Here is a 21,709-nt window from a genome sequence, read left to right as displayed (position 1 = left end):
ATGCAATATGTTTTTTGTTAACTCCCCAGATGAGGTGTTTTTTTTTTAACCTTTGTTTATTTGAGAACAGCAGCTGAATGCTGAAACACAGTAGCTGATGCCAGCAATCCAAGGCTTCATTAGTACAGAAGAAACAATGCTCACTTTGTTACACAAATAATTAGAGAGATTAGATGAAAATAAACACCAAGAGGATATACAGAAGCTCTGAAGTTAGGTAATCATTTTAATTACTCTAGTGACTTTCACCAACCTTCATTATCAGCTGCAGATCACGTTTAAATTGTTTCATGTAAGAAGATTGTAAACAAATATGGAAAAGTACTACAGCTACCAGTGATTATGCTTCAGAAAAATGACATTTTCTTCATGCTTCCACGTAAAGAAGCTGTTTCCATTCTAGCACCTGATAATTCTCTCAATATTTTTTAAAGCATGATACATTTTTGCACTCGAAAGTGTTTTACCCTGGTTTTGGGCTTCAAATGGACATTCTTAATAATTTTTATAGCTTTATATCTTCGCTCAGATTTGATCATGAAGGATGTGGGTCCACATTTTTGAGGCACTGAATGTAGAACAATGTGGCATATTCAGTTGTTTGAAATAAATGTCACTTGGAATCATGTCATCCTTATTGTGTGACAAGGGGTAACTTGTATTTGGGGAAAGTTGATTTCCTCTTTCTTCCCGTCCCTACCCCACCTCCGGGAAGACTCTACCACACACACCAACACCTTCTCCACAGGTGCGAGTCCTATTTCGAGGCATTGTCATGAGGATCACACAGATCCCCTGGGGTGAGACGTTCCTTTGAGGAAGCGTTAACCTGTGTTTAAATACCATTTATTGACTGACTGCTGCATAATGCCAGCTCCTCTGCAAAACACTTTACCTAACGTATCCTATTTAATCCCTACAAGATTTTGATGAAGTATGTTTTATTAAGTCCATTTTCCAGATGAGGAAACAGGCTTTGAAAAGCTCGTTGACTTTCTAAAGTTGCCCAAGCAGCCCAGCTGGGGATCAAACCCTGTTCGACCTGACTCCAAGAAACATGATGCTCCCAGCAGATGACTGGATGAGATAAACCTGGGTGCAAATGCTGACTAAGGGTAATAGAAAAGATGCACGGACCTCCTGGATGTGGGTGTGCTGGTTAAGTGTTGTGTTGTATGACACCTGCGAATCCTGGGCAGCAGTCAAAATCCCAAAATAAATTCCAAAATTTGATTGATTTTGAAAGTGTCTCATCCCTGAACAGTCCTGGTTGCTGGAAAAGAAGCAATTAGGAAATATGTTTTATGGTACAGAGGGGATAACCAAAAGGTCTCTACTAACGAAGGTTAGTGACGCTTTTAAGAACAAGTCTGTAACCACTCCAACTTCACTACAGGTAACACACAAGGCATTTCTCTTCAACTACATTTTAAAAAATTCCAACAGGCTGAAAGAGACTTCAGTAATCTTTGCAGGATGGGCAGGTGTGTGTGCTGCTTTCCAGTATTTGAGAAAAGCCGCCACTGAATCCCCTCCCCCACCCTCATCCCTCCGCCTCCCCCAGGATGCTGACCTTGACACCACGGGGCCTGACCGGGACGCGTTTTCCCGAGGTTGTGCTATTTTCACAGGCCCGTTAAGCTATCCGCGAACATGGGAAGGGGTCCGATGGATTCATTGTGTCCTATGTCTTGGAGGCACTGATCCGCCGATTTAAAGCATGAGCTGTAGGTGATACCGGGAGGTGGAAGAGAAGGTTAGCCCTTGCGAGGGTGGCGGGCGGGGTTAGATCTATAAATGTCACTCTCAGGCTTCAGACTCTGGGCGGGAAGTTAGGGAAATTCACGGACGCGCCAGGGCCTGAGGGCAGGTGGGAGCAACCAGGGCATCCAGGGCAGGGCAGAACCAGATTCCTGGTTCTGAGAAAACCAGCAGCGGCAGAACCGCCGGACAGAGGGGCCTCCGCCCCAGAGCGCTCCCCGCGCGCACACTTAGAGCGCGATCGCAGGGATTTACTTGCGAACGAGCCTGAGGAAGACAGACAGCCGAGGGAAGATGGGCTCAGAAATTATTTATCATAGTCTGGGGGGAAAGGCTTTCCTGCTGCTCTGCGTGCGTGCGAGCACCTCCCCGGGACGTGACTACGAAGCGAGGTACCTCTTCTTTCATCCCGGTCCATCACAGACGGCCAGGGACGTAGACAGTGGGTACGCTAGATAGAAAACATCCGAACCAAGCGCCTACGTTTACTCGTGTCTTCCAGGCACTGTCATGGTTCCCACACGTCACCGTGCGCTCCGTTTGGTTTCGAGTGCACCATGCTTACATCTAGGGGGGCCGGCCCGCCCGGCGGGGCTGTGTCGGGAGAGGCTTCTGCAGGCCGCGCAGAGAAGAAGCCACTGGCTAGACTCGGGGCATCCGCGTCCCGTTTCCTCTGGGCCAACGCCACCAGCCTCGGAACTTCCTCATCCAGAAAACGAGGTGATTCCACTCCCCAGGCCTTCTCGAAAGGATCGTCGGGCGGGTCAAAGGGAATAATTATGATGTCAGCCAGCTGTGAGGAAATGGGACTCCAAATTAAGGGAGGAAAATAAGTTCAACGTACTCGGCTGGAGTTGTAGGAATTTTCCCGCAATGATCTAACTGCAGTCAGGCAGCAAACGTTCGGATTGATTCTTTCTTCCGGGCCATCTCACAAGCCAAAGACCCTTGGAGGCACCCCTCCGTCTCCCGGGGCTTCTGTTGATCTCTGCCTTTGGGTGAAAGCGCTTTTTGTCGGCGCTGCGCGGTCCACCCCCGGCACACGAACCCCGCGGCCAGGCGCCCGAGAAGGCATCCTTCGCCCTCTCCCGCCTCTCCTCTCCTGTCACTCTCCACCCGAGGTCTCCCGAGTTTTCCGCACGTGCCTGGGTTTTCCTGGCTGGTCTCCAAAGACCCTGTAGCGTTTCAGGAAGCTAAGAGCGCGCGGAGACGGGCGAGCGAGCATCCATCCCCTGCCCGGGGCCGTGGCGCCCGGGGCGGGGGGGGGACCCTCCTCCCGCTCCCCACCGGCGGTGCAGCAGCAGCCTCCGGAGCCGGCTGGCCGGGCCCCCTCCCCGCCTCCCCCTCGCAGCCCCTCTCCGCCAGTAGCAGCGCTGCTGTCTCCCCCCAGGAGCAATGGGAGGACGCTGGAGTCCGCAGCGCCCCCGCCCCTCGCTTTTTCTCTCTTTCCTGGCTTTGGGATCTTGCTGCCGGAGCCGGGAGAGCTTCTCCGAGGAGCAGAGCGGAGCGAGGGATCGGAGCGCAGGCTTCCGCTGCGGCGCGCGAGCAGGGCTGGGCGCACGGCACCCCCGGCGTCGCCCTCGGTCCTCGCCGCCGGGGCTGGGATGTGACGAAGGAGAGCCCTCGGCGCCTGCCCCCCGCCCTCGAAGGTGCCCCCGGCAGCGCATCGGGGGCCCGCGGCTGGAGTCCCTTTTCCCGCAGCGCCGCGGGACGGCTCCCAGGTCCCGCTCTTCGGAAAGAGCGCGGTGGGATCGCCGCCTTCCCGGCTCTCGGCGTAACTCCGGGGCCGGCGGCGCGCCGCTGGACCGAGTCCCGCTTCCCGCCGACTCCCCGGAGTAGGGGCATCGCCGCCCGCCCGCCCTGTAGCCCGAGCTCCTCGGCACCTGCGCGGATCCCCCAGGCCCGGCTCCGCGCCCCCGCAGCGCCCCGCTACCCACCCCGTGGAGAGCGCGCGGGCCGCGGCTTCCGGAGCGCGGGCGCCGCCGCCGTCCAAACTGCGCGCTGGGGTCCCCCGGCTCGCCCCGGTCCGGGGCGTCCGAGAGGCCGGGGGAGAGCGCGCCATGAAGTCAGTGCTCTTCAGCCGCTTCTTCATCCTCCTGCCCTGGATCCTGATCGTCATCATCATGCTCGACGTGGACACGCGTAGGCCCGCGCCCCCGCTCACCCCGCGCCCCTACTTCTCGCCCTACGCCGGGGGCCGCGGGGCCGCTCGCCTCCCGCTCCGCCGGGGCGGCCCGGGGCGCGGCCGGGAGCAGCGCAACGAGTCGCGGCCGCCGCCGCCGCCGCCGCCGCCGCCGCCCGAGCCGCCGCTGCCCACCATCTATGCCATCACGCCCACCTACAGCCGCCCGGTGCAGAAGGCCGAGCTGACCCGCCTGGCTAACACGTTCCGCCAGGTGGCGCAGCTGCACTGGATCCTGGTGGAGGACGCGGCGGCGCGCAGCGAGCTGGTGAGCCGCTTCCTGGCGCGCGCGGGGCTGCCCAGCACGCACCTGCACGTGCCCACGCCGCGGCGCTACAAGCGGCCCGGGCTGCCGCGCGCCACCGAGCAGCGCAACGCCGGCTTGGCCTGGCTGCGCCAGCGGCACGGGCACCAGCGCGCGCAGCCCGGCGTGCTCTTCTTCGCCGACGACGACAACACCTACAGTCTCGAGCTCTTCCAGGAGGTAGCGGCCGGCGCGCCCCGCCGGGGGGGGTGGGGCAGGCGGGCGGGAGGGGCCCCCGCGTGCCGGTCCTGCCGCCGCTGCGCTGGGCAGTGCTCACCTACCCCAGCGTGCACACGGGACTCTGGGCGCAGAGCTCCACAGCCCCCCGCTGGCCCCGGGGGTGGAGGGGGTGAGAGGACCACTGTGACTCGGGGAGGGAGTCTGGCGGGGGCTTTGCTGCTCCCCCGCCCCGACATACACACACCGGCCCCACGACCGGGCCGAGGCGGTGGCGCGGGTGTGAGGCGCGGGGATGATTTCTCGGAACTGGGCTCTGTCCGGCCCGAGGATGGAGCTCCGTGGGGCCGGGCTGCAGGAGAGACGGGGGAGGGACCCAGCGCACTGGGGGCGGGCTCGGTGGTCTCCGAGGCCCTTCCGCGCACACAGGTGTGATTCTGAGTCTAGCACCATATCGGGAGGACGGTGGAGAAGGAAACTAAAAATCAGCCCACAGACACATTTCTGTCGTACAGTCCGCTGGCACGGAAATGGTTACTAGAGAAAAGCCTGACTTCTAAGGGGTCCTCCTTTCATCTCTTCCCGCACCCCGCAAAGGCCCTGTCTGACTCTAAAGATGACCTCCTTTAAAAGGAAGCCCTCTGGCAACTGAGTTGAGACTGCCCTGCCCTGTGGTTCTGTCTTTCTGCAGTCCGAGGTATCAGCTGGACTGCCCGTTTCCTTTTCCTTACCCTTCTCTAGGACCCTCTTTGGCCACTCTGGCACCGGGCCATTGCATCCTGGTGCCTGCCATGAGGTCCTCGGCGCAGCCCGGCCTGCTGCTGCTGCTGCTGCTGGGATGGCACAGTTTCCCTTGGAGGCTACAGGTGCACAAAGCCATCAGGCACCCGGTTAGAACAGGTGTCAGTCCTTGAGGTTGGTATATTGCCGCCTGAGTGTGTGCGCACGCGCGAGCGTTCTGCAAATGAGGCTGATTTGCGTAGTTTTCACTTTTCTTGTTCCTCCTCCACAAATATAGCGGAAAAAAAATCCTGGGCTTTTTGACATATCGTGGGACTGTTGCCTTCCTCTCCCCCAAATTCCTGACATCCTGCCTCGGAGACGCCATCATCCCTCCCCTTCCGCCAAGTAAACTGGACAATCTGTACGTCTAGAAATCACAAACGTCCCATGCTTCCATCCTGATATCTCAGTTTGGCTTTCATAACCTCAGGACGGAGCTATTCTGTACCTCTCCGGCTTAATTCTTCTGCCTGTGTGGCTTTAAAAATCCATTTCTTAAGAGCAATTGCTGCCTTCATTTCTATTCATCCTCTCCTGCTTCATGAATAAAAGGACCAGTCATCGCTCCCATCTTTTCTTCTCCATGCTTTCGCGATGAAGGGCTTTCTTCACGTGTGTTTTTCCCCCCCGAAGAAATCAATAAGCCTGTCATCTATAGTATGGTCTTTATTATAACCAAGATTAGAGATATCATCTGATTTTTTAAGTTGGGTTCTTATTGTGATCCTGTTTGTGTACTCTTGCCCCCAAAAGACGTGGTTTGTATTCTGAAGCAAAGACCCTTACATTTCAGTACACCATCATTTTAAACCCCAAAGTCTTTTTTAAAAATAATATTTATTTATTGCTTATCATATTCTAGTAGGATCTTGGGTTTAGTATTTTATTTTAAACATATTTATTGGAGTATGATTGCTTTACAGTGGTGTGTTAGTTTCTGCTTTATGACAAAGTGAATCAGCTATGCATATACATATATCCCCATATCTCTTCCCTCTTGTGTCTCCCTCCCTCCCACCCTCCCTATCCCACCCCTCTAGGTGGTCACAAAGCACCGAGCTGATCTCCCTGTGCTATGCGGCTGCTTCCCACTAGCTATCGTAAACCCCAAAGTCTTTTTTCCTTCTTCTACAACTTGGAAGTTGCCCTACCTGTGAAAATGTGTGGTCTTATGTAAGCAAAATAGTGAACATTATTATTAATTAACCTTTTAAGGGGACGGGCTATGAAGAGCCGTGAGTTTCAGTTTCTTCCAGCTTCTAGCCGGTTGGTGTGAGGTATTGGATTGAATGGAAGAGTTGGCACAGACGGGCAGAGAAACGGCTCAGAATACAGTCTTCCTTTGATGCTTCCCAAACTGAAAGGAAGGCTTTGGTGGTGGTGCATATGAAGCAGCAAGAGAAGAATGCAGTAGGTTTTTTTTTTTAATTGGTCCATGGGGGAGAAAAGAGAGAGAGAAGATAAAGAAAGAGGCGAGGGTAAGGAGAAAAAAATAGCATTGGCCGAGAGGAAACTATATAGGAAAGAAATGCAAAACTTTCAAGACACTAACGTTTCGTACAGTTGGAAGTAATGAAATATTCAAAATAAGCTTAAGAGCATGTGCAACTGTTATTTAAGGAGAGGTGCCACATATACAAAATATACAAGAGAAGGGATTTTTTAAAAAGCATAATATGCCTGATACACTTAGAATTTAAGTTCTGTAGCTCCTAGAGGTTCCTCCCAGACAGGCATTTTAGGACTAATCCCGTTCTCACCCACCATCCCTCCCCCAACGCAGTGTTTTTGGACAAAGCAGGCATATCTCTGTTCACCAGGCATCTATGTTGAGACATGCAGTTTTCTTTTACAGCACGTTCTTTTCATGGCAAGCAGGATTGCACTCTCTAAGAAGTCGGATTAGTGGAATTTATGCATCCTTAGTCTTGTGCATTAAGGGGCTGGCCTACTCTCCACCCGTTCTAGGATTAATGATTCCATGCGGATTGCAGTCTAGACAGTGCTCTCTTGGAGAAAAGGTAGGACCAGTTAAAACATCTAAAAACTACAGCTCCTTGGACGGGAGGACAGATGCTGATCAGGGATGCTGTAGGGCCAGGTGTATATCTCAGCCCTTTCTATGGTGTACACACAAATTGGTTTTTAAGTAATTCACAGTACCTAAGGAAAGAGTGTCCTGAGTTAGTCTTCATCTCTTTTTTTTTTTATTTTTTTTTTATGGCTGTGTTGGGTCTTCGTTTCTGTGCGAGGGCTTTCTCTAGTTGCGGCAAGTGGGGGCCACTCTTCATCGCGGTGCACAGGCCTCTCACTATCGCGGCCTCCCTTGTTGCGGAGCACAGGCTCCAGACGCGCAGGCTCAGTAGTTGTGGCTCACGGGCCCAGTTGCTCCGCGGCATGTGGGATCTTCCCAGACCAGGGCTCGAACCCGTGCCCCCTGCATTGGCAGGCAGATTCTCAACCACTGCGCCACCAGGGAAGCCCAGCCTTCATCTTTTATTCATGGTGCTCCTCATTTCCACGGTTGATGTTAACATAGATAAGATAAAAGGAGGAAAATGAACCAGGTACAAATTAACTCACTAAGCATTGGCTGCAAATGAAGGAAAGTAAAAGCTGAAAGGTCTCCAAATTAAATTAAAGGTGCAATAGGCACCCTGTGTACAATTATTCCTCCCTGGTAACTGGAATGGAGCTTTCTTCTCCCATCCAGCTAGCTAATTTTCACGCTCCCCTTTCAACTGAGCTGTGCCACCAGGAAAGATGTATTTGCATCGAACAATCCTATGCTTAATAGCCAAATCCATTTGCAAATGAAGCTGTGTGAATTGGAGCCGCAGAAGCTGGGCTGTCCATTGGAGAAGGAGGTGCCTGGAGTTTTCCACATTGCCAGTAACTCAACATGGCCTCTTCCTGTGGCCTTGATGGGGTCTTGCACCGTGGCTCACAGGTAATCCTGCTGCCTGCCGCCTGCACACCCCATCGACATAGCTCTCCGGAAACGCTTATTTGCAAAGGATTTACGTGGCTTTCATAAAAACGGTGGCCACAGACAAATGAGACTGTAGCTGGTCACATTTTCAATAACGCTATTGATCAGATCTCTGTCCTTTGCTAGAAAACCTTCCAAGTGCTCTTGAGTTTAAAGCAGCTGCTTTTCAGGTGAAGTTACTTTCGCCTTGGGAAACCCCTTGAGTCAAAAAGTTAAAAAATAGCACTTACCAAGCAAGAAAATGAAACTTTTAAAACTTTAAATTGAACGAGGTGAGGCTGGAAGACAAGCTGACTCTGAAACACCTTAGGGGCTCAGGAAAGGGCTCAGTTAATGAGACCGCCTGTGGAAGAGGTTTCTGGCAAGCAGTGAACTAGAGAGGCCCTTTGTTTGGATGCTGTGTTGGGTGCAGTTAAGCTGTTTGTGCGCCGGGAGTGGTGAGGGCGAGTTCGTCCAGCTCTCTTCTGATCATTTATTCCTATGTTCCTCCCTTTACATGCAGCTCACTGGAGCCCTAATCCAAAGGATATTCAAATTTACAGTGTTTGGCACTTTCCCCCTGAATAGTAGATTCTGAATGTATTTCCTGAAAGGAGACAGGAGATCTCCCTTTCCTTTTTCCCTTGACGCAGTTACTTGGCGTAGGGTAATTATCTTTTCAAAGTGAAGAAACTGCAAAGATTCTCTTAGGGGGTAGCATCCAAAGACGATTTCACCTGAAATGGTCCCCTTGTGTTTTCTTTCTTCCCACCTAAAAGCATGTTAATAGTCACGCCATAAGTCTGATCAAATGTGAGAATTGTGTAAACTGGATTTATAAAACTACGGGCAGCTTTCTTAGGCTGTAAGTGTTAAATCTGTACATTTTCTGTACTCCCGCTGGGTGTACAGTACTTGAGCTGTGGTTCATTTTGGACAGGGTTTTCCTTGGACACCAGCAGTTTTCATTTGGATTTTGATATTTTAATGGGCCAGAAATAACTCTGGGTTGAAAAGGCCTTCTCCCTTCTACCTCTTCCTATTGTCTTTTTCCCATTCTTCGTCCTCCAACCTACTTTTCACTGATTATTCTGTCTCATGAATAGACATGAAGGCATGTCCGGGCTATTGTTGGCTACAATGAATGTGTGTCTTTTAAGCATTTAGACTTTGTCTGAAGCTTCTTGGAAACTAGTGGGCGACTCCATTTTCTTCCATCTACCCCACTTGCCTCTAGATTGCAGGCTTGTAAATTTTCTCGTGTGAACAGTAATGGAATAGTAATTGCTTTTAAGGCATGCTACAAAAGCAGAATAGAAGAACCGAAGTCAGTGGCCTTATTTATTAACTATTCCAGGTGCTACTCAAGTAGTGGGTTTTTTGGTACAGAATTCAATAATCTTCAGCTATATCTATTCAGACCTCTTGGACTCTGATGAAATATTTGCTTGGTCTGCATAAATTAAGACATTATTTATCTTCGATTTGCAGTGCTGTTGAAGCATGCCATTTAAGTTTTGCCTGGTTCTCAAATTCTCCCCTGAAACACAAATAAAATCATCATACCAATCCCTAGGTAGGTAGGCAGGCTGCTAAGTAGGTAGGTTTAGATTTCCAGTTCATAGAAATAAACTAAGATAATCCATTGTTCGTACCAGGTAATTTTTGTGGACAACTTTAAATAAACGTGTAAGATACCCTTTACCATGGATACAAGCAAAATGAGCACTTACTATGGGCCACGAACCATATTTAGGGTTTTACGTGTATCAGCTCATTTGATCCTCACATCAGCCCCTGAGGTAGGACCTAGTATGGCCCCCATTCTCCACCATCCTAATGCTGATATTTAGGCACGAACACAGTTCTTTGGTGAGTGCCGGGATTTTTAAAAATACAGCCTGAATCTAATATCGTCGTTACCCTGATCACTAGAATCGTGTCCCCATTTGACAGAAGAGCTGAAGTAGCAGGAAGTTGCTTACAGGGTCATGGAGCTGTTCCAAGACAGGATGGTGGGCCCAGTGCCCCGGTTCTGGAGCCTGCCCTCTGACGCCCTGCAACCCATCCCACTAACGTGTATAGGCAGGTGGGCGCATGTCATTGTGATGAGTAAAGCATCCGATCGTCAGGAGTCCTCTGATACCATTCTAGCTTCTGCCATACTTGAACTCAGGTCTGTCTTCTTTTCTAAGCATTTATTTTAATTAACTTATTTTATATTGAGGTCTGGTTGATTTACAATGTCGTGTTCGTTTCAGGTGTACAGCAGAGTGATTCAGTTATACATATGGGTCTGTCTTCTGGGCTGTTGTCAACTTCTAATGTTCTCTCTTGACCTTTTCTTCCTGATGTAATTTGATCTTATGAAAATTTTACCTCCTCCCTGTCTCACTAAGAGACCCTTTGATTTTTAGATTATTTTTTCAAGTCAGGTGAAAACTGCCAAGATAGTACGTAACCTGTAGTCTTATATGTTCTTGAACTATATATTCCTGGGAACAAGTAAGAATTAATTTCTGCAAGAAGATAAAACATTAATTTTTCTCCTCAGTTGATATGTGTACATCAGCAATGGTATCTGCTGGGTATGTACCCTGTCAGGGCAGACAGATTGAAGGGCAGAATAATTTTCAGGATAGAATGATGATGGGAGGTGATGCTGGATTGTTCCAGGTGGGCTCAGTGGTTTACCATCAGGACGGAGGAGTGGGGCTGGGGACCTCAGCCAGTCTGAGCTGCAGCTGGTGTGGTGACACACCCCTGCCAGTTGCTTCCTCCCATGGGCACTGGGGCAGCTCCCCCCACCCCAGAGCACAAGATGAGCTTATAGGAACCTTTGAGGTGGTCATTATGCTGGCCACTGCTAGCCCGCACTCACAGATTCACCAGACGACTCCCTTGTGGGTAGGAGGTTTGTTAATGATCTGATTCTTCTGGTACTAGAAATTTCCCTGGATTAAAAACAAAATTAGTGAATCCTGAGCTGAGTCTTTTTACATCCTAAGAAAACCTTGAGGATGGCTGTTCTTTACCAAAAGTCAGATTATTTGGTCTCTTTCCCAAAATACCTAAAAACTCAGGAGTTTTTGCCCCACCTCTATCCATCTCCTCCATCAGTGGAAAGAGAACTTTAAACAGTATGTGAGTTACGTGCAGGATCTAAGACCGTCGTTCCTGCCGCCCGAATGGTAGGTATTTGTCAATTGTCTCTTCATCTCTCTAATGAAAGCTGCATGTGCTAAATGCTGAATGTTCGCCATTAACTGGGTTTTCCCTGATCTAAGTGTATTTTAGCAGTAATAGTGTATGACTCTGCCAGATTCCTTGTGCCTACTTGAGCTTAAACACGACCATGTTCAGAAGATACTTGAATGTAATGAATGCGTATCCTCCTCCTCCACTTAACAGATGTTAATTGAGCACCTACTATGTGCCAGGCGCTGTGTTAGTTACTGCAGGGCGGAACACCGCTGTGAACGTCCCCGCCCTCTCAGATTGAGCATCTGGACCACATCTACACACTAAGATCAGTGCCTGTTGAGAGAAACGCAGGTGCCTGGGTGGGTAAAGCAGAGGCCCCTGATGGAGCTGTAGGTTGTAGGAGGGAGTGACATTTGAGCTGACACCTAAAGGAGGAGGGCCGGGTGGGGCACGGGGCAGGGAGGAAAGAGCCCTCCAGGCAGAGGAAGCCATGCTCGCCAACAGTCTGTGAATTTGGAAAGTGTGGACACCGCAGTGTACAGAAAAGCAGATCTGCTTTTCAGATCCCCCATCAGGCAAATCTTTGACCTTTACGTTCTTAATTAGAACTTGGATTAGGTGGGTAGTAAACTAATAGAAAAATTGTAGATATATATATTTGTCCATGTAGTTGTACCAAGCAATTGTTAATACAGACAATTGTGATTCATCACGGCAGCTAACGTCACTTTATGTAACGGAGTGCAGCATGTGTATTGCAGTTCACTGTCTCTCCCGCTAGAATATAAACTCCGTGAGGGTAGGAATTTTCTTCTGTTCACTGCTGTGTCTCTAGTGTCTGGCATTTAGTAAATGCTCACTCAGAACCTGTGGGATGAATGAGTGGGTTGTAGGAAGCTTTGGAGCTGAGGGACTCTTTCCCCTCCCGAAGAAGGCTGTTCCTGGAAAGGGTCCCCATGCAGAGACTGTCAGTCAGATCACAGCCTTGAAGTCTGTGTGTGGCTCTAGGGTTACACTGAGCCCTTCAAGTAGTAACTGGAAGAAAAATTGGCCCCTGCTCTGACTCTGAGAGCTTTCAGTGCTAAGGAGAGGGGGAGAGAGACCCATGAACGTTAGTCTGTAGCCAGGCGTCCCTGTGGATGCCTTGAGGGTGAGGGGAGGGGTGTGGAGCCCGCGGGGTGTGTGACCGCTTCCCACGTGTGAGGCTGGAAGCTGGTGGGGGGCTCGAGCGGGAGCTCGGGGATTAAACAGCCCCACGTTCAAGTCCAGCCTCACCGCCTAGTGGTCGCGGGACATCGGAGGGTTGCCTGCCCTCCTACGATGGCTCCCAGTACCGAACAGAGGCGCGTTATAAACGTCCTTTTCCCCTGCTTCCCTGCAGTGGCTGCCCGGGGGGACGGGTCTCCCGCAGAGCTGCGCTGTCTCGCTTGGGTAGCTGCCTCTGAGTCTCCTGAAATCTGGACTGAGTTTCTGGAGGCCTGGAGGGGAGGAGGGGGTAGAAGTGCTTGATTTTCCCAAGTTAGTCTGTATCCGGGGGAACTGGGAAACTGAGGATCTGAATTACACCACTGGGTTATGACAGTGATTAGAGAGACAAGAGTTAAACAGGGCTTGTCGATAAAGGGTCCTGGAGGAGGTGAGATGGGAGAGAGTAGAAAGCAGCTTAAGGAGCTTTTAGGCTGGGAGGATGTAGAAGGATGTTCCCCTGTGGGTCAGGAGGTGTGGGGCTGGCTGGGGAGTGTGTGAAAGCTCGCAGGTTGGCGTGCCTGGGTCTCAGGGCAGGACATACATGCAACTTCCTGCAGCTCCTGGGTGTGAGTGTTAGTTACGGTTGGGGCCCCAGCCTCTGGCGTGGACCTAGGGTGTTTTACATGATAGGTTCTTTCCGGCATGAATGAACGAACCGAAGAGGTAACACGTTACAAAGGAGAGGGCAGCTTAATAGGAATGAAATGAATCCACTTTTCAGGCACATGATTAGAAGCAATAGCTTGATTTTTTTAGGGTCGTCTGCTGGGTGGGAAGGTTGGCTGTGTTGGGCTCCCCGGCACCTGTTGACAGAGGAAGCAGGGAGGATTGACTGGACAGGCCTTCCCTGTGCCCAGGCCCCTCCAGCCTTGGCTGGAACACTGAGGGGCATCAGCTGCCTGGCTCTTATGGGGAGGTTCACCCTTAGCTGCTTTCTGGTTTTTCAAATGTTGCTTAAATTTTCGTAAAGAAAAACATTTTATAGCCCATTTCCTGCCATCCTGGGGAAGATGTAGCAGTTGGAGTGGGGTGTGTGTGTGTGTGTGCGTGTGTCCCCATCTGTCCATCCGCAGGCCCCTGGGCACCTTCTGGGCTGTGTGGGTGCAGACGGTTCTCTCCTCTCCCTGTTCTTTCTTCACAGACTCTGCGCCATCCAGGTTAGTCTCTGACCAGAAATGTGGTCACACCCAGGGGTCTTTGATATTTTCTGTTCACATAACTCCTAAAAGAATTTGGTAAAATTACATTCCCTCTAGGATATTTTCAAATCGATGTCTGAATTTTAAAAATCATTTAAAATAGCTGCAAAGCATGTAATTTCCAGTGTATTATAGTGAATCACTCTGTTGTACATCTGAAACTAACGTAATATTGCAAATCAACTATACTTCAATAAAAAAGGTCTCTAGGATTGGGTTAACATTATAATTAGGAGGCGTAAACAAGTCATCAAAACAACATAAATGTTACAGAGTTGGATAATTAATTAAGTATAACAGCTACATTTCTTGGAACTTGATTTCTTACTGAAATAGATGACGCATTTTGTTGCTATTGATACATACTTTGTATCATTGTTGAGTGTTACTTATTACTAGAAAGAGGTGGGGTTTAGCATAAGTTTGGTTGCCATTGGGTCACCCTTGTTTAGATGAAGAAGTAAATAAGGTGGAAAGCATTTTCTGCTAGCAGTGTTCTTCACGTTTTTGAACCCTCAAGTTCTAAGCCAAAAGTCATATGTTGATCTCTTAGCAAAAATGATTTTAATAATCTGTTGATGACATTCGTTCAATTTTGTGGAAGAAAATGATGTAGAAACATTCTGTCTTCTAAAAGGACTTATTACCCATTCATTAGAGAGGTTAGTTTTCTTAATAAGACAGCAGTATTTCTAACTCCCTTTGTTTGATCCTGGAGCATATTTAATATGATCCAGGATGGATATGAAGTTGGAGCAGGCCTACTGGGGCAAGGATGGATGAAAGGCAGGACCTGCCCCTCCATCCAAGGAGCAGATTTAGGGGAGCATATGGAGGGTTGCCCAGGGGTTGAGGATGTGTCCCCTTAAAGGTATCTGTGCTCACATGGTCCATGAGAGTCTTCATAGACTCCCGAGACCCAGGCACCCCCAACCTGAAAACTGCTGTTTCGGTAGAAGAAGCACTAAGTTAGGAACTGGAAACTGTGCGCTCCAGGCCCGGCCGAGCCAAAGCCCTCGGCCCTCAGCCCTCGTGACCGCGGGGGTGTTGACCCTTTGCTGTGTGCTAGGCCCCATGTTAGGCATTGAGATGTTTAATTCTCCTCATGTGTCTAAGGAGGGAACCAGGATGTCCTTTTTACAAATGAAGAGAAGCCCTACTATTCAGCTTCCTCACGGGCCTGGGGGTGACATGTACAGTTGTAGGGACTCCGTGAGGGGATACATGTGTCACGTGGGTCAGAAGGGCAGCTTCCCAACCCCCCTGGACGTCTGCTGTCCCGGGGGTCTGGCCCCAGGAGCTGGGGAGAGGCTGCAGAAGACACGATGCCCCAGCGCCCCTTGCTGCCCTGGCTGCACAGCCCCAGCAGTTGGCCGACGGGGTCCACGTGTGGACACGTTATCATCTAGATAAACTCGACGTTGCAAGACTAAAATGCCAGTGTCCTTCTTAAAGGTCAAGTGACAGTTTGGGGATATTTCTGTAACTTTGAAAAGTTCCTCCACTGCATCTGTTCACGCTGGCGAAAGTGCTAGAGGCGTCCTCGGGAAGTCTCTCTGCCAGGGGAGCTGCAGCCTCGTTTTGCAGAGAAGCTCGGGTTCCCACTTTGCAGAGAGCTGGGGCCTGGGACTCTTGCTTATTGCTTTGGATCCCTGCTGTGCATACTCAGAAGACAGGTTGTATGATCTTTACCTGTTCTGGTCTTGCCTTTCCCCTTTGTTTAGGGATTTTAAAAAGATTTAAAAACGAAAACATAATAAGAACCTGCTGTATGGCACAGGGAACTCTACTCAACACTCTGAAATGGCCTATATGGGAACAGAATCTGAAAAAGAGTGGATATATGTACATGTAGAACTGGTTCACTTTGCTGTACAGCAGAAACTAACACAACGCTGTACATCAACAATACTCCAAGAAAAATTAATTTTAAATAATTTTTTTAAAACCCCCAAAGCATTAAAATAAAGTCGTGTTGACAATGCTTGTGGTGTCTGTGGGTGATGATTTGTGGTTTTACAGCACTCCAGAGTTTCCTCTGAAAACCGGTTGATCGTCCTGTAGATTAAAATATAGGCATTCATTTCGTTGCTCTTGGAAATCCAGTGACATTTAAAAGTAAACGCCTATTCTCTGTTTCTTGTTATGTCTCTCTTCCCTCCTTGTCAAGGGCCGTGGGGCAGAAACAAAAGTTGAGTATGCTTATTAGAATTGGTATTATGGTAAAATATGTATAACGTGACGTTTACCATTTTAACCGTTTTTAAGTGTGCAGATCCGTGGCATTTAAGTGCACCCACTCTGTTGTGCAATCATCACCTCTGTCCATCTCCAGAACTTCTTCATCATCCAAATTGAAACTCTGTACCCTTTAAACAATAACTCCCCAATGGCCCTCCCTTCCAGCCCCTCATAACCTATAATCTACTTTCTGTCTCTATGAATTGGGCTATCCCAGGTACCTCATATGAGGTAGAATCATGCAATATCTGTCCTTTGGGGTCTGGCTTATTTCACTTTACATGGTGTCTTCAAAGTTGATCCACATGGTAGCACGTATCAAAATTCCATTCCTTTTTAAGGTTGAAAACTATTCCGTTGTATGTACAGTCAATATTTTGTTTATCCATTCAACCACCAACGGACACCAGGTTGTTTCCACCTTTTGGCTGTTGCGAATGCATCTTTGAACGTTGGTATACAAACATGTGTTTGAGTGTCTGCTTTCCATGCTTTATATGCACATATTCAGAAGTGGAAAATATGGTAATTCTGTGTTTAAATTTTTGAGGAACTGCCATACTGTTTTTCCAACTGTTGTTTATTTTTTATAATAGCCAACCTAAGGGATGTGAAGTGATATCTCGTGGTTTTGATTTATATTTCCCTAGTGATTAGCGATGCTGACCATTTTTTCCTTGCGCTTGTACTATTTGTATATCTTTTTTGGAGAAATGTCTATTCATGTCCTTTGCCCATTTTTGAATTAGGTTTGTTTGTTTTTTTGTTTTGATTGAGTTTTAGGAGTTCTTTATATATTCTGGATATTAGGCCTATATCAGATATGTGATTTGCAAATATGTTCTCCCATTCTGAGAGGTGCTTTTTTATTCTGTTGATAGTGTCCTTCGATGCCCTAAAGTTTTAAATTTTGATGGAGTTCAGTTTATCTATTTTTTCTTTTGTTGCCTGTGCTTTTGGTGTCATGACCAAAAAAATTGTTGCCAAATTCAATGTCATGAAGCCTTCCCCCTGTGTTTTCTTCTAATAGTTGCAAAATTTTAGCTCTTTTGTTTAGGTAATTAATGTTGATTCATTTTGAGTTAATTTTTGTACACAATACGTGGTATCTTTTGCATGTGGATATCTAGTTTTTCCCAGCACTTATCTATGTACCAGAGTCATAACAGCACTTATCTATGTACCAGAGTCATAGAGCTTTACACTTTTTTTTTAAATTTATTTATTTATTTATTTATTTATTTTTGGCTGTGTTGGGTCTTCGTTTCTGTGCGAGGCTTCCTCTAGTTGCGGCGAGCGGGGGCCACTCTCCATCGCGGTGCGCAGGCCTCTCACTATCACGGCCTCTCTTGTTGCGGAGCGCAGGCTCCAGACGCACAGGCTCAGTAGTTGTGGCTCACGGGCCTAGTTGCTCCGCAGCATGTGGGATCTTCCCAGACCAGGGCTCGAACCCGTGTCCCCTGCATTGGCAGGCGGATTCTCAATCACTGTGCCACCAGGGAAGCCCCTATCTCTGTTCTTTTAAAGTGTGTCTGTTGTAAATAGCATAATGTTGGTTGTATTTTGTTGTAAGTTGGACTTTCTAAATTAGGTTTCCTTTCAAGACTCACCTATATCTTTACTTTTGACCAAAGTAAAGATTGGTCATGATAACCAACGGTCTTTGTAAAATGACCTTTTACTGAGGCTACAAAGAGTTTAACTTACTGTTCTAGGGAATGTCCTATAGTATTCTTCCTTTTCAGTATTTTCTGGAAGTGCTTAATAACTTCTATAACCTTAGAGGCTTTGCTCCCTGTTCCTCTTTTATTCATTTATCACATGTTCTGAATATGTTTTCTACCAGGAGAACCTGAAAATTTTTTTCTTTTCCTTAGATTTCAGGTACAGATAGAGTTGACCTTACTTCCCAGTTCTAAGCTGCTATCAGCATCGTCCTGTGCAAGTTTCCTCCCTTGTTCTATCGTTTGTTTCCTTTTATCCTTATCTTCAGGCATCTATTCTAATACACATGCTGTGGATTGTTTCATTTGTATGTGTCCTTATGAAAACTACAGTGTGGTGTGTGCAGTATTTCAAATGTATATAAATGGCATCATGGAATATATTTTTTTCTATTTTTCCCTGCTGTACCATGTTTTAAAAGATGTATCTTTATTGCAGTATGCATCTCTAATCCACGGCTTCTGTGAAGCTTTTTTTTTTTAATTGGAATTCTCATAAATGCTCTGTTTATTTGGGAAATTAGAATTTCTCATGAGGTACTCTGCTGTATTGATCATCATAGCACTCTAGTGCTTTATTATCGGTGAAAAACATTAAAACTCCAGACCTGCTGCTAGGAGACTAATTTAGTCAAAGACTCTACCAAGATGGAAGGTTCCCACTTTCTTGTGAACTCGGTGAACATTGCAGAGGTGACCTGTACCTCCAGCCCTGGGACTAGCTCCCTGGGGAGGGTGCCCCTGACACCTTGGCCTCCCACTCCCGTTCACATCTCTGTTGGAAGCCTTAGGTTTGTCTTCATACAAGCATACCATACTTTTCCCTGGTTCAACAGTTAAAGCTTTTATAACGCTGGACCAAACTAACAGCCCCAAATAGCTACATCCTGGGAGCTACTGTCAGGGAATGTCACTTTGGGCACGAGTGTGAAGAATCCTATATATTTTTTGAGACTTCTGGTCCAAGAACATGGCGAGTGTAGACACCCCGGTGCTTCCATCTTGTCACGGCACCGTCTGTAACACATGGCTCCTAAGATCACCCTGGTAAGAGAGGAGGGCTGGTGGATTGCACCAGTTGTTTGTAAGGACCAGAGTCAGTCATATGGCTCCATCCTAACTGCAAGGGATGCTAAGACATGGAGTCTTCCTGGGAGGCCAGGAGGAGGAGGAGCTGTAGGGAACAAGGAGCCACATTCCCATATCAGGAAGTCCAGATGGAGAGCAGGGTTCAGGACTGGCTGACTTAGTCCCATCTGTCTGCGTGTTGCCATCCTCAGAATGTCAGCTCTGTGTTCCCGCTCTTTTCCTCCCAGTTATGAAATGGCTGCTGCAGTTCCAGCCATCACATCCAGACATGGCTATGTGCTGAGTTCCTTAGGAGTGGGGAAACCTTTCCCAGAAGCAGCCCAGCGCACTTCCTCTGATGACCAGAATGGCCAACATTCAAAGTAATCACCGACAAGTCAGGATTTACCCCTGACCTTGAGAGAGGGCCACCCTCTCCTCGGTCATGTTTTGGGGAGGGGGTGGAGAAGGCTGGTCGCCACTGAGCTAAACTGAAGCTCAGCCAGTAAGGAAGAGGAGGGAGGCGGTGTTGGGCAGGCAACCAGCAGTGTCCGCGGCAAGCGGTCTCTGCCTTCTTTCACATCATTTCCTACCCTTAGTGAAGGTTGTGATCGTCTGCATTTGGTTCTCGCACTGTGCTCAGTGAGTTTATGCCTAGCATTTCCTACTTGCTCTTGCTACAGTAATGCTATTTTCCACGGTATTTGCTGGTGTATAGGGAAGCTATTAGTTATCAGTTACCTCTGTTCAATTTTCTTGTACCTCTGTAAGTTTCCTTATATCCTTTTTGGAGTAACATTAGATATTAATTAAATACCGGGAAAGAAACCCAGAGGTGTAAGGATCTTAAATGGAGCAGGGGACAGAGCTGAAGAGTGAGAAAGCAGAGAATATTTTATTATACTCCACTTGTATGAAAAGACAGTTGTTTTTGTCGCTGCTGCTGCTGTTTTTTCCAGGTTCCCTCCCGTATCTGTATTTCCCACCTTTGGCGGCATGGAGATCCGCAGAACTTTTGCTATGCTGTAAAAATAGTCCCCTGGGTTTCCATACTCTTTATATGTCACACCTTATTTAGTCTACAAAGAGAGTTTACATCTCACTGCCTGAGGGAAGAGTGGGATTGCCTTTTTCAGAACTTGCTTTAAGACACTGCTGTGTGTGACAGGGAGGTGTGATCTCTTTAATGTCCCAGAACATTGTACCTGATGCTGAAGCTGAATGATGGATAAACAACATCTTTTAAGAATATCTGAGTGCTTTAGGGACCTCCTTTCCCCACTGTTCTCTCTGAGAAGTATGGGAGATGGGTAGTTTTTTTTCATACGGAGAAATTCAGAAACAGAAATGAAAGAATTTTAATTTCCTCACCTACTCATAGTACTGAGCAAACCAGAGCAGAGGCCTTTAGGGTCAGTTCTCGTTTAGGAAAATATATTGAACATGGCCAAGGCCACAGCTCTAGGGAACTCTGCCACCTCCCATGCACTGATTGATGGGAAGGGGTTGGGAAATCCAGTATATGCCCCCAGTATCCCCACCCTACACATACAGGCACACACACACACAGCACTATAATTCTGAGACCACAGTCATTTCTTTAAAGCTTTTAAGTCAGCAGTATTCATTTACAACTTTTTTCGAAGTGTCGATTAGCTCCTTCGTATCTGAGTCTGTCTGTTACGTGCAAAGGCCGGTGGACTAAGAGACCAGCCACCAGATGTGGGTTGGAGCTCCAGATGCCCGAACTGAGTGAGCTGTACAGCTCCTTTATGGGCTGGACCCACGGCCGCAGAGGGGAGGGAGGCGCTGTCTGCCATTAAGTAACTCGGGACTCTTGAAACGTGGTGGGGCATGTGAGGCAAAGGAGCAGATTTTAAAGGGGGAAATGACTTAGGGTATTGAACTATGTTAGCATGCTGATTTGTGGAAGTTTTCTGCAAACCTAAATAGGCATTTGATTTTTCCCCCTTTTTTCAGTTACTATTGCCTTTTAAAAAAAGGTTTATACAATTTTTAAAGGTTACACTCCATCTACAGTTATTCTGAAATATTGGCTAAATTCCCCGTGTTGTACACTACATCCTTGTAGCCCATCTTACACCCAAGAGTTTGTACCTCCCCCGCACCTGTGTTGTCTCTCCCCTCTTTCCCTCTCCCCACTGGTAACCACTAGTTTGGTCTCTATACCTGTGAGTCTGCTTCTTTTTTGTTATACTCACTAGTTGGTTGTATTTCTTAGATTCCATGTATAAGTGACATCATGCAGTATTTGTCTTTCCCCATCTGACTTATTTCACTTAGTGCAATGCCCTCTAGGTCCATCCGTGTTCCTGCAAATGGCAAAATTTCATTCATTTTTTTCTGGCTGAGTAGTATTCCATTGTGTATATGTACCACCTCTTTATCCATTCATGTGCTGATGGCCACTGAGCATGCTGCCACATCTTATACATTTGATTTTATGTAAAGTTTTCCTTTTTCGTATCCAAATAAGTATCATCAGGGTTGTTGGCAATTAATTACGCTTACATTTTCAATAAACATCAAATTTTACTAAAGTGTATAGATCTATACAAGGAATAGTGGAATAGATGAAGCTTATTTCGACTTTTTTAGAAAGAACATATCTTAACCTTGAACTGAAAGCATTTCCTCTAAGATCAGGAACGAGACAAGGATGTCCACTCTCACCACTATTATTCAACATAGTTCTGGAAGTCCTAGCCACGGCAACCAGAGAAGAAAAAGAAATAAAAGGAATACAAATTGGAAAAGAAGAAGTAAAACTGTCACTGTTTGCAGATGACATGATACTATACATAGAGAATCCTAAAACTGCCACCA

The 21,709-nt window shown here is 47.8% G+C and overlaps 1 protein-coding gene across 1 annotated transcript in view; it reads left to right on the top strand.

Moving 5' to 3' along the window:
• The first annotated feature begins 3,821 nt into the window (after window positions 1-3,821).
• The window catches only part of B3GAT2 (beta-1,3-glucuronyltransferase 2), a 70,962-nt gene continuing 53,074 nt past the window's right edge, over window positions 3,822-21,709 (top strand). The window contains exon 1 of the mRNA XM_068551575.1: window positions 3,822-4,427. Within this exon, the coding sequence (XP_068407676.1) occupies window positions 3,822-4,427 (606 nt within the window). The remainder of the gene's footprint in view (window positions 4,428-21,709) is intronic.

Source organism: Eschrichtius robustus, chromosome 9, assembly GCF_028021215.1.
Source record: "Eschrichtius robustus isolate mEscRob2 chromosome 9, mEscRob2.pri, whole genome shotgun sequence".
NCBI classification, from domain to species: domain Eukaryota; kingdom Metazoa; phylum Chordata; class Mammalia; order Artiodactyla; family Eschrichtiidae; genus Eschrichtius; species Eschrichtius robustus.
This window is presented reverse-complemented; position numbering and strand designations above follow the sequence as displayed.